General features: G+C 42.0%; 1 protein-coding gene across 1 annotated transcript in view; it reads right to left on the bottom strand.

The window, feature by feature from the left end:
• LOC120997961 (probable cation-transporting ATPase 13A4) overlaps window positions 1–13,897 on the bottom strand; it is a 196,187-nt gene that overhangs the window by 139,845 nt on the left and 42,445 nt on the right. Inside the window, exons 4-7 of the mRNA XM_040428343.1 lie at window positions 13,238–13,308; window positions 13,068–13,148; window positions 11,981–12,050; window positions 2,137–2,271 (exon numbers count right to left, since the gene is read on the bottom strand). Coding sequence (XP_040284277.1) covers window positions 2,137–2,271; window positions 11,981–12,050; window positions 13,068–13,148; window positions 13,238–13,308 — 357 coding nt within the window. The remainder of the gene's footprint in view (window positions 1–2,136; window positions 2,272–11,980; window positions 12,051–13,067; window positions 13,149–13,237; window positions 13,309–13,897) is intronic.

Genomic DNA, 13,897 nt, shown 5'->3' with positions numbered 1-13,897 from the left:
TCACTCTCGTGTGAAAGAGGCCTAACAGACCGACAGGAGTGCCGATCAAGGCTGTTTAACACCTTGCATACCTAGGGCATGTAAATTATCCCCTACTGTGAACGTCATAAAAATGCACTAAACAAATATCATGTAAATTAGGGATGCTCAACCTGTGGCCCTCCAGCTTTTGTAAAACTACAACTCCCACCATTCATTGCTGTAGACTGATAGCTGTAGGCTGTCCAGGCATGCTGGGAGTTGTAGTTTTGCAACAGCTAGAGGGCTGCAGGTTGGGCATCCCTGATGTAAATTAACCCCTACTGTGAACACCATTAAAAAAAACAAAAAAATGGCAGAGTTGCTAACTTTTGTTTTTTAGTCGCCACCGAAAAAAAATTAATAACAAGCAATCAAAAAATGATACCAATCAAAACTAAAAGTTGTCCCACAAAGATCAAGCCCTCACACAACTCCAAAGAAAGAAAAATTAAGTTATGGGTCTTAGGAAGCCGCAATGCAAAAAGGATTTTCTTCCTTAAAAAAAAAAATATATATATATATATATATATATATATATATATATATATTTGGGATCGTTGTAATCGTACTGACCCATTGAATAAAGATATTATGTTATTTATACAAAAAAAAATTACAATTTATAATGTAAAATACTGGCAGTATTGCAGTTTTTCCCAGTTTCCCTCCCAGAAGGAGTTAATAAAGGTTAATCAGTATGTTATGCAGGGGCGGACTGAGCAATCAGGCACTTCGGACGTGGTCCGAGGGCCCGGTCGGGATTGGGACCCGCCCGGTGAAAAGGGGAGAAAAATAAGTTATAAAAAAGTCTGATAAATACCAGTGTGAATGAAGGACTGTTGAAAGGGGTTAATAACTACTGAAGGCCCTTCACAGTAGTTATTAACCCGTTTCAGCAGTCCCCCATTCACAGTATTTATTAACCCCTTTCACTAGTCCCCTCTTCAGTGAAGGGGGGACTGCTGAAGGGGTTAATAAATACTGTGAATGGGGGACTGCTGAAGTGGTTAATAAATACTGTGAATGGGGGACTGCTGAAAGGGATTAATAACTATTGAAGGCCCTTCATAGTAATTATTAACCCCTTTCAAATGTCCCCTGTTCACAGTATTTATTAACCCCTTCAGCAGTCCCCTCTTCACTGAAGAGGGGACTAGTGAAAGCGGTTAATAACTACTGTGAATGGGGGACTCAGGACTGCTGAACTAGGTTAATAATACAGCGCTTTTCCATCCCGCAGAGTCCAGTAAAGCAAAAGCGCTATAGTGACGTATTTTTTTTCTTTTGCCGGGCACTTACTGGGAGAGGGGCATGGTTTATCAGGTTGAGGGTGTGGCCTAGAATGTCCTCCTTTTTGGGGTGAAGCAAGTGGCCACCCTAGTCGCGAATCGTAATACTTACCTGTATAGGATAGGACTCAGGAGGGGCCTGGCCCTGTACACGTGGGTGGGGTTTGCGGCAGAACATGGGTGGGGCCTGTAAGGGGGCCCTTGATTTATTTTGCCCGGGGGCCCTGAGGCTTCTCAGTCCGCCCCTGATGTTATGTGTACCAAAAATGACAGCATTAAAACTACAACTTGTCCCTCAAACAGCTACAAAGATGTAAAAAAAAAAAGTTATAGCTCTTGGAATGAGACGATGAAAAAAGGAAGAAAAATGCACGTACAGTCTAATAACATTTGTAAAACATTCTCTTTTTGTATATTAATTACATCAGACTACTAGTCCCAAAATATACCGTGGCTCAGATTTACTAATGTGTCTGCACCTAAAATCTGTCTAAAAAGTAGTACAGATCATAGCAGTTTGGCACAAGGAGGGTTTCTACACTTTTTTCCAACCTGCTCAAAAGGTGGAAGGGGCTTATTGGAAAGTGGGGGCAGCTTCTTGAGAAAGGGTATGGCCCAAGTAATTTCACCACAATTCTGGCATAAAAATCTGTCTCATAGTAAACCAACCAATAGTTGGTATAGAGTGTTGATCCCAGATTTCTTATCCAGCCTGAGCCCCCGTGATAAATCTGGTGCCAGTCTAAGCTTATGCCATGTATAGGATTAGTAAATCCGGACCACTCTCTAATAACCTGTGGTAATATCCTAGTAAATAAAAACATACCTGTCTTAGTGTGTAGACGGACAAGCCTATGCAAATCAAAGACATGATTATAATAGCCACAGAATATTCAATGTATTCTTCAGCAAACCATAGGCAAACACTGAACAGCTGGAACACATAGAATGGATTTAGCACCTAAAAAAGAAAAATATACATAGAAATATTGTATTAATCCCAAAAAAATCCATTGTTCAAATAACTGAAGGTCTGGTACAAGATACTATTTTAGGCTGGGTTCACACAGCATTTTAGCCCTTTGCAGGGCTTTCTGTTGGGGGTATATGTCTACACTGCGTGCAGAATTATTAGGCAAATGAGTATTTTGACCACATCATCCTCTTTATGCATGTTGTCTTACTCCAAGCTGTATAGGCTCGAAAGCCTACTACCAATTAAGCATATTAGGTGATGTGCATCTCTGTAATGAGAAGGGGTGTGGTCTAATGACATCAACACCCTATATAAGGTGTGCATAATTATTAGGCAACTTTCTTTCCTTTGGCAAAATGGGTCAAAAGAAGGACTTGACAGGCTCAGAAAAGTCAAAAATAGTGAGATATCTTGCAGAGGGATGCAGCACTCTTAAAATTGCAAAGCTTCTGAAGCGTGATCATCGAACAATCAAGCGTTTCATTCAAAATAGTCAACAGGGTCGCAAGAAGCGTGTGGAAAAACCAAGGCGCAAAATAACTGCCCATGAACTGAGAAAAGTCAAGCGTGCAGCTGCCAAGATGCCACTTGCCACCAGTTTGGCCATATTTCAGAGCTGCAACATGACTGGAGTGCCCAAAAGCACAAGGTGTTCAATACTCAGAGACATGGCCAAGGTAAGAAAGGCTGAAAGACGACCACCACTGAACAAGACACACAAGCTGAAACGTCAAGACTGGGCCAAGAAATATCTCAAGACTGATTTTTCTAAGGTTTTATGGACTGATGAAATGAGAGTGAGTCTTGATGGGCCAGATGGATGGGCCCGTGGCTGGATTGGTAAAGGGCAGAGAGCTCCAGTCCGACTCAGACGCCAGCAAGGTGGAGGTGGAATACTGGTTTGGGCTGGGATCATCAAAGATGAGCTTGTGGGGCCTTTTCGGGTTGAGGATGGAGTCAAGCTCAACTCCCAGTCCTACTGCCAGTTTCTGGAAGACACCTTCTTCAAGCAGTGGTACAGGAAGAAGTCTGCATCCTTCAAGAAAAACATGGTTTTCATGCAGGACAATGCTCCATCACACGCGTCCAAGTACTCCACAGCGTGGCTGGCAAGAAAGGGTATAAAAGAAGAAAATCTAATGACATGGCCTCCTTGTTCACCTGATCTGAACCCCATTGAGAACCTGTGGTCCATCATCAAATGTGAGATTTACAAGGAGGGAAAACAGTACACCTCTCTGAACAGTGTCTGGGAGGCTGTGGTTGCTGCTGCACGCAATGTTGATGGTGAACAGATCAAAACACTGACAGAATCCATGGATGGCAGGCTTTTGAGTGTCCTTGCAAAGAAAGGTGGCTATATTGGTCACTGATTTGTTTTTGTTTTGTTTTTGAATGTCAGAAATGTATATTTGTGAATGTTGAGATGTTATATTGGTTTCACTGGTAAAAATAAATAATTGAAATGGGTATATATTTGTTTTTTGTTAAGTTGCCTAATAATTATGCACAGTAATAGTCACCTGCACACACAGATATCCCCCTAAAATAGCTAAAACTAAAAACAAACTAAAAACTACTTCCAAAAATATTCAGCTTTGATATTAATGAGTTTTTTGGGTTCATTGAGAACATGGTTGTTGTTCAATAATAAAATTAATCCTCAAAAATACAACTTGCCTAAAAATTCTGCACTCCCTGTATTACACGAAAATGGGTCAAACAGGGTTGAAACGATTCATCTGATTTCTGTTTGTTTCTGACTTTTTCAACAGATAAAATAGAGTGGTAGACTGTACTGTTCTGTCCAGGGACTCTTTCTATGCTTAGGAGTCATGTGGGTGGTCCTATTCCACGATTGACAACCTTCTCTGTATGCTGAGTCAATCACTGATAAGACCACCCACATGACTCCTAAGGACTTAATTAGCAGAGATTACAATGAATAAATGATCAGTTTTGCTGTAATTTTCCCATAAAACTATATATCAACTCTGCTCACCTCCTTCTGCTTTGTAACACGCTGCCTACAGATTGCGCTGCATTTCATGGTGACCGATTCTCTTGAATTATAAATGTTTTATCAAATTCAAAATTCTGGGAATGTTTTGGACTTTTAGAAGAGAATTTATGTAAGCCTTGATAATACTATGCACAGATAACATTTCCACCAAAGCATAAATACAGGCAAAGGCCCCGATTTATCATGGCTTCACTGCAGAATTTTGGCTTTAAAAAGTTGCAAAATGGGGCTTTTCTGACTTTTTAGGCCCACTTACGCAAAAAAAAACTCTGTGGCCATGATTTATTATACCTTCACTCCAGAATTCTAGCATCAAAAAGTCAAAAAAATAGGGCCTTTATGACTTTTTGCACTTCTCTGCCCAAAATTTAAGTGATTGTGCAAAAATTTGTGACTTTTTCCATTTTTACACCACACACTCCAGTTTTGTAATGTGGGTGGAAAAGTGGTTAGCTATGTTAATGAGTTTGACTCCAGATTTATTATTGAGACTTTTTTTTTAAAGTCGCAATCTCACCCCAGTAGGAGGGTGGAGTAGGAAAACTGGAGAAGCTTCTCTAGACAAAAGTGTTAGGTCTAAGGCCTCCTGCACACGACCATATGGCTTTTTCAGTGTTTTGCAGTCCATTTTTTACGGATCCGTTGTTCCGTTTTTTGTTTCCGTTGTGTTTCCTTTTCGTTTTTCCGTATGGCATATACAGTATACAGTAATTACATAGAAGAAATTGGGCTGGGCATAAAATTTTCAATAGATGGTTCCACAAAAATGGAATGGATACGGAAGACATACGGAGTACATTCCGTATGTGTTCCGCTTTTTTTTGCGGACCCATTGATTTAAATGGAGCCACGGAACGTGATTTGCGGGCAATAAAAGGACATGCTCCATCTTTCAACGGAACGGAAAAATGGAAATGGAATGCATACAGAGTACATTCCGTTTTTTTTCTGGAACCATTAAAATGAATGGTTCCGTATACGGAACGCAAAAAACAGTAAAAAGTAACATAAGACATTTGATTAATGTGGCATATAGTACTCCAATGCAGACTCAAGCAAAACTGACTTCAAATCTTCCCTTCATGATAAATCTCCCCCTGTGACATTTTGCATTTTTACACCACTCCCTCCAGTTCTGAAATATGGGTGGAGAAGTAGGTGTGGTTAGCTGTGTTAAATTCATTTATTTATTATACTCACTTACAGTTGCAAGAAAAAGTATGTGAACCCTTTGGAATGAAGGAGACGCCCAGGAGAACTAGAGCAGGCTCCTCCCAGTTGACCCGAAAATCAGAACATACCGGAGCCTATACCGGGAGAGCGGAGCCCAGGGATAATAGTAAGTGCAGGGAGATCCCTGGGCGCCGCTCTCCATGTCAGCATACTTAGTTTAGATTTTTTATTGTAATGAAAGGTCCTCTTTAAACAGAAGAAAATTACGCCTTATGGAGTGGCCTAGTCAGAGTCCTGACCTCAACCCGATTGAGATGCTGTGGCATGACCTCAAGAAAGCAATTCACACCAGACATCCCAAGAATATTGCTGAACTGAAACCGTTCTGTAAAGAGGAATGGTCAAGAATTACTCCTGACCGTTGTGCACGTCTGATCTGCTACTACAGGAAACGTTTGATTGAAGTTATTGCTGCCAAAGGAGGTTCAACCAGTTATTAAATCCAAGGGTTCACATACTTTTTCCACCTGCACTGTGAATGTTTACATGGTGTGTTTAATAAAAACATGGTAACATTTATTTCTTTGTGTGTTATTAGTTTAAGCAGACTGTGATTGTCTATTGTTGTGACTTAGATGAAGATCTGATCACATTTTATGACCAATTTGTGCAGAAATCTATATCATTCCAAAGGGTTCACATACTTTTTCTTGCAACTGTATATAGAGCTACTACTGTATATTCCACAGCACTTTACAGACATTAGCATCACTGTCCCCAGCGGGGCTCACAATCTGCGTTCCCTATCACATGTCTTTGGAGTGTGGGAGTAAACCGGAGTATCCGGAGGAAACCCATGCAAACAAGTGGAGAACATTCAAACTCCATGAGGTTTCACTGCAGATTTATCACAGAGACTTTAAAAAAATAATCGCAATCTCACTGCAGCAGGAGGGTGGAGACAAAAGTGTTAGACAAAGGCACAAGACAAATTTATCAATACATGTGACATTTGATAAATGTGGCATAAAGTACGCCAAGGCAGACAAGCAAAACTAACTTCAAATATTCTCCTCCATATGTCAGTAAGGCCTCTTTCACACTTGCGTTGTCCGGATCCGGCGTGTACTCCACTTGCCGGAATTACACTCCGGATCCGGAAAAACGCAAGTGTACTGAAAGCATTTGAAGACGGAACCGTCTTCCAAATGCGTTCAGTGTTACTATGGCACCCAGGACGCTATTAAAGTCCTGGTTGCCATAGTAGGAGCGGGGAGCGGTATACTTACAGTCCGTGCGGCTCCCGGGGCGCTCCAGAAAGACGTCAGAGCGCCCCATGCGCATGGATGACATGATCCATGCGCTTGGGGCGCCCTGACGTCACTCTGGAGAGCCCGGGGAGCCGCACGGAAGGTAAGTACACTGCTCCCCCGCTCCCCGCTACACTTTACCATGGCTGCCAGGACTTTAGCGTCCCGGTAGCCATGGTAACCATTCAGAAAAAGCTAAATGTCAGGTCCCGCAATGCGCCGAAACGACGTTTAGCTTAAGGCCGGATCCGGATCAATGCCTTTCAATGGGCATTAATTCCGGATCCGGCCTTGCGGCAAGTGTTCCGGATTTTTGGCCGGAGCAAAAAGCGCAGCATGCTGCAGTATTTTCTCCGGCCAAAAAACGTTCCGTTCCGGAACTGAAGACATCCTGATGCATCCTGAACGGATTTCTCTCCATTCAGAATGCATTAGGATAATCCTGATCAGGATTCTTCCGGCATAGAGCCCCGACGACGGAACTCTATGCCGGAAGACAAGAACGCAAGTGTGAAAGAGCCCTAAATCAAAGCTAAATGTAAAGCTCGTGTTTGCTCAATGTTTTGTCATGGTTTCCCTTTTGCAAAAGTGACAACAGGAAGTATAATATTTGGGTGGAAAAGATATTGAGATGGCTATTAGCTTCTCTGCCCAGGAAACAAGGCTCCGGGCTGCTATAAATCTCTGTCACGGTCCCTCCAGTGACAGAGGTTAGAAGATCTGAGAGACTGGCTGCCCGTTAGGTTATCTGACAGACCATCTGTTTTCACTTGTTGCACTGTTGTTGGTAATCACCACACCTCTTGTCTCAAGTGTAGCTTGTGGTCATTACTGCTCCTCTATTTAGTCTGGACCTACACTTCATACCATGGGGTTGATATTCTCTGCCTGGAGTTGGAAGAGCTGGTGTGTGGTCCTCATCCGAATTCCTGCTCATCCATTTTCTATTGAAGATAAGTGTACTTCTCTTGGTATTTTGTTGCTCCCATTTGCTTGCTGTTTACTAGAACCCCAAATAAAATGTATTCACAAAGCCACACATAAAAGGTACAAGCGTAACGTACGTTGGGCTTCCGGTCCTCCCCAGCGTGGTCAGTAACCCATACTTTATATGATGTTATCAACTATTTAGCTTTATTTGCTAATTGAATGGGGTTTGTTTTAAGGTCAATATTTTTTCCAGTTGCATTTTGTTACCACAATAACCCTTTGTGATTTTGCAGGTTATCATTTTATCAAATTTAATTACACTATTTTCACCTTGACCACCTGATCTCCTTTGGCTCTCTTTGATCCACATCACGGATAACAGGTTTTTGGTATTAGTGTTTTTTTTTTTTGTTAACATGCACAGATGGGTGCACCACTGTTGTTGCTCACCCATTCCTTGCATATATCTACCCCTGTGCATTTCCCTCCCTATTACTAACATTGCCTGTGATGAGATAGGGAATAGGTGTGTTGCGAGATCACATGATTCATAGGTGGGCTCTTTATAAATTTATATAGCTTGCTTTTAAATGTTGTTGCACTTCTATTTATTGAGCCTTAGCCACTTTACCCACTTTGTCGGGGAAGGGGGGGCCTGTATTGTTCTACATCCCAACATCTCTCACAAACTTATGTATTTGTTTTTGATTTTTTTTTTTTACAATAATAAAGATCTAATGTTTGTACCTTTATGTGTGGCTTTGTGAATACATTTACTTGGGGTTCTGGTTAATCCCACACATGTAGTATTGTTTGTTATATCGGTGGATATTGTTGTTTACTAGGCCTCAGGGAAACGCTGGTTCATTCATCTGGGAAGGAACCAGTAGTCTCAGACCCCGTCACTAATCCTAGGGCTTTTCAGGCTTACTAGGGCCTAGGTTTACGGTATATGAATATTCCCACCTTCAGGGTCTATTCATACTGACAGGAGTCAGGGCTAGGTTTAGGGTTTCCTTAGGTGGTCACCATTTCCCTTTCCCTAGCCTTGAGATCTAGTTCCTGGGCTTTTTTCTTCTGTTGTCATTCTGGTGTTTCTCCCCTTCCCCTACACTGTGACAATCTCTTAATCAAGAAACGTATAATTAAAATATTAATTTTATATTAGCACACAAATTGAAATCTCACTAGTAAGGCATTGACCTTCAAAGCAACTGACTGTTGTGGTAGATGTTGCAATGGATGGCGTTGTGTGCAGTTTCAAGAGAGAATCAGAATACGGACTACTTTGTATCCGAAAAACTAAGCTTCAAGTCACGTATTCAAGAAAAGCATGTCACTGCTAGCGATCTGCCATTCTTGCTTGCACAGTGAGTGGCTGCAGCAATCTTATGACCAATAACGGTTCCCCATCGCTTCCAAGTCCCAGCACTGTCACATTTTGAAAAATGTGAGTGATTTTTTTTTTCTAACTTTTTAACACAGCCCTGCCAGGATCCAGTACCGCTGTCCTAAAGGAGCAGAAGGTTATGCATGCACCCTGCGGGCTTGTTCTCATGTCTCATGCCTCATGCCTCGTTCCATAAATAGCCTGTACTCCGTTCTCTCTAGGAGTTCCCTCTAGAATGAATGTAGTGCCAGGGTGCATGCTTGGCTTGCTGCTCCATCATGATGGCAGTATGGGACCCCCGTTCTCAGGATTGGTGGGAGTCCCAGTGGCCAATTATTTATCCCCTACCCTGTAAATAGAGGATAACTTTTAGTTCACCGAATACCCTTTTAAATGAATTATGAACAATATAACCACAAAGATGAACTGTAATTACATATTATTACATTCCATACAGTGGGCTTCAGCCTTACAGTATCTACTGTGCATGCACTGCAGCTTGTACCCTCCAGGGCTGGAGGGGCTATAGACTGCTCTTGTGTGAGATGGGGAAACAGTTCTCATTGTCTGAACACTATTTGTGTAAATTAAGTTAAAAATCAGGACTGACATTCTGCTGTTTGGCCACAAGATGCCGCTGTTTCCTAAAAACAGCTAACAGACTGCATATTGTTCCATATTCATGAGAGGTGGAGTTACAAGAGTCTGGAGGAGAAGAAAGGGAGCAGCCATCGTAGGCTACTTTCACACTAGCATTAATATTTTCCGGTATTGAGATCTATCATAGGGTCTCAATACCGGAAAAAACGCTTCCGTTTTGTCCCCATTCATTGTCAATGGGGACAAAACGTAACTGAACAGAACAAAATGCTCCAAAATTCATTCCGTTCTTATACCACTCCAAAGACATACTTATAGGGACCTTAGATCGTGAGCCCCATTGGGGACAGTTGGATGCTAATGTCTGTAAAGCGCTGCGGAATGTAGTAGCGCTATATAAGTGCATATAATAAATAAGTAAATAAATAAATAAATAAATACCGGAGAGCAAACTGCAGCATGCTGCGGTTTGTTTTCTGTCCTGGAATGCGGAGCAAGACATGACCCACAATGAAAGTCAATGGGGACGGATCCGTTTTCTCTGACACAATCTGATACAATAAAAAATGTATCCATCGCCCATTGACTTTCAATGGAGTTCATGACAAATCAGTCTTGGGTATGTTAAAGATAATACAACCGGATCCATTAATAACGGATGCAGATGGTTGTATTATAAGTAACGGAAGCGTTTTTGCTGAGCCCTGACGGATCCAGGAAGAACGCTAGTGTGAAAGTAGCCTTAGAGGAAGCTGAGACTGAAGAACTGTGTAAGCAGAGGATCCGTTGACATCCAGGTGTGGGGGCATCCCTCAGTGACCAGAGCTGCAGCTAAGTGAAGCTGATCATGTCCAAGACCCTGATCCTGTCCAGAGGAACGAGGATTGCTGCCAAGAACGCTGATGAGAGCTAAGGAGCAAAGCTACATACACTGCGGTACTGCATGCTTGTTGGAGAGGCATTTGTTCGGTTCACAGTCACCAGCGGATGCAGAGCAGACCCAGGTCGGTAAATCGTGCATGCATCTCATTAAAGTGTTGGCGCCTAGAATCCTAGAGACCAGGCCTGTAGTTAGTTAGATAGGGTTACTATTTGTGTCAGGCCACAAGTGTTTCTGGCTGTTCATTGCAAGGACAATTTAAAGTGACATTTCACACTGGAGAGCTTATAGACTTTCCCAAAACTCAAGCCAGGCCGACGTTTTGCTCAGGAGGAATACTAAGGCACGTGCTACAAGGCCAGTTATGGGAGGGGGAATACTGTAGAGCTTTGTAAGTTTGTAAGCTGTTGTGCTGCACCACGGGCTAGCTCATACCACACACTCAAACACTTGTTCTTGATTTTTTAGGGTAATAACAGGTAAGCAGTGTCTGTTTATTTGTGCCCGCCAGTAGGTAAATTACCACACTTTCCTCCTGCATCCATCGGAGGGCGCCGTTCTGTGCAGCACAAGGGTCTCAGCCTTCAGGCTGGGTGTATGTAAATTTATTGTATGTTCCCAGCATTTGTGGGTGTGTTCATTATCACGTTTAGGTAAAATACGGTTTGGGCAAAACTGGTGTTGTAGTTGCTTTCCTCGTTCGTGACTTCGCTGTATCCTGGGGAGACCACCCCGGTACATGGCTTACACTTGCACAAAATTTGGCCCCAAGGGAGATGTAAAGCAAGAGGAGACAGTGGTGGAGGGGCTGGAATTGGCTAGAAGTGGTGGGCTTGGGTACTTTGAAAGCTGTAACAAGCACACCAGGGCACTTAGTGCCACATCTGCATACCAATCAAAGTATTTTTTTTCTGGGGGATACAGGCAGAGTATTAGGATATAAAGGGATGCTTTCAATGTTGTGCATTGGTGTTAAGTTCATAGGTGTAATATAGAGGACAGACTTCCTTTAACACTTGACCCAATAACACTTATTCCCTGTAATCATTTTTATGTCTGGCGCAACCCTTGATGTCATTTAATCAGTGGCCAGACGAAGTGCAATCTAGCGTCAAAAACGTCTGTCACCGCTTATCCTTGCTGTGAACACTGCAGCCCTATGCTCCTGCCCTGATGTTTTAATCGCATGAATAAAAGACTTTTTTAACCAGCATTGGTGAGAGCCGCCCTTTCTCTACTCTCCACGTTTTATTGTCATTTAATCAGTGACACACAAACAAGAAATTATTTCAAGTCTGCAAGAGGGAATACACAAAAGCCCACCGTAATTAAGGGTTTAGCTTTGAAATGTGTCTGCTCTTATTAAGGGTTATTGAAGACGATCTTACCTCTTTGAAAAGCAATTTCCATATTGGAACAATCCCAACATCTATTATGTTGGGTCCACAGATAAGCCTCCTGCAATGACAGCAATTTTCAGCTTGTGTTTTACTGTGTAGCACTGTGACATACAAGTATAGACACAAGAGTCAAACAATAAAGGGTTAAAAGGGAAGAGGTATAATAGCCATCATTATCCTTCCCAATAATTGCCTTTTGTAAAGATCTCGCTGATCCCCTGATAAACAAGCAAACTCTCATTCATCCAGTGAAAGCATCATTTATGTGGCACCAAAGTCACTTGGGGAGATTTTTTCAAACTGGTTTAACTTGATGGACTTATGTCTTTTTTTTTAACCATATTAACTATCTAAAGTAGAACTGGCTTAGTTGCATATAGCAACCAATCAGATTCCACCTCTTATTTTTCACAGCTCCTTTGGTAAATGAAAGGTGGAATCTGATTGGTTGCTGTGGGCAATTAAGCCAGTTCTACTCTACACTAGTTTGATAAATCTCCCCCACTGTTTATAGGGAGAAGATTGTGCTGTGCAAACAGGAATCCGCTGCCCAGAAACAGAGATTCTCTATGGGGTCAAGAAATCCAATCAGCGCTCATTGATGCCCATTCTGAGGAGATGATTGCTGCATGTAAATGGAGCTCTCACCTCCTCTGGAAAGTATGCAAACATCAGGGAAGGACAGTTTCTTCCTGATAATTGCATGCTGAGTCGGCCCATGTAAAAGGGGCCTTAATTTAAAAATAAAAATAAACTAACATATCTCAGAGAAGGAATACAAAAAAAATATTCCCACACCATTGGCAATATTGTGTCCTCTGTTCAGATATAGTCATGTTTTGGGGAGAAGAAACCCATATTCCATTCACAGTTCTGTTCACACTGGCATCATGGCTTCCATTTCTAACAGAACCAGGGCCACAGTGACAGATCTGATTAATTTAAATGGACTCCAAAAGACCTTCTCGACACTAATTGGGCTAGGTTGTCGAAATATGGCCAAAACTTAAAGCTTTGTGTGATTACAGTCAGCATATGGTCTTTTCTGGACTTGCATGTATTAAGAAATGCTTACCTGATATCCTGCTCCTCTTTCAAAAAACCATGCCCAAAATTGTTATGTATAGATGCACAAGTATAATGGTCTTCCAAGATTCTGGAGTAAAATACAAAAGAATATAAAGATCTGATAATAATATGAGAATTACTACACATTTATATGGAAAGTGCTATGTACAAACATACCCAGACTTAGTAAACTGGTTCATACAGTCATCCCATATGTACCGGATCTTCTGCACTTGTATGTATCGGACCTAAAGAAAAGATATAATACAATACTGAAGAAAGGAAATGTAGTCTTTGCCCATGTATTATGTGAATGACGCACTACAACACTACCTAGAACCAGTGTGAATAATGGACTGATGACTACAGAGAGATTTACTACACAACCTGAACTCCAGAATTCTGGCTTCAAAAAGTGGGTAGGAAAGTTGCCATGGTTAGTTTATCGAGCGGATTTAGGTCAGACTTAGTGATGATCTCCATGCTCGCCACATGGCGGTATTCGGCCGAATTCCGCATGTGCTCGAGCGCAACGCTCGAGTCTCCACCCCGCACGTTTCTTGGCTGGTACGCAGCAAATAAAACGTGCAGGTAAGTACTGCCCTCACTGTAATGCTGTAGTCATGTTGGCTGCTGGCATTACAGTGATTGGCTGGCCGAAACGCGTCATCGGGTGCTAGATATGTTCGGCTCATTCTTAGTCAGGAGAGCTGTGCCGAGGAAGGGACCGACAGTGTGGGAATGATTTAAGAATATTTTTACCATTAAAACTTTTCAGAGACCCAAAAGTCCATTTAAGGACTATTGTGTGTGGCAGCAGCAATATCTTTTTTTAGT

Source organism: Bufo bufo, chromosome 4 (genome assembly GCF_905171765.1).
Source record: "Bufo bufo chromosome 4, aBufBuf1.1, whole genome shotgun sequence".
NCBI classification, from domain to species: Eukaryota; Metazoa; Chordata; class Amphibia; order Anura; family Bufonidae; genus Bufo; species Bufo bufo.
Note: the sequence above shows the minus strand (reverse complement) of the source record. Positions and strands in the feature narration are given on the sequence as shown.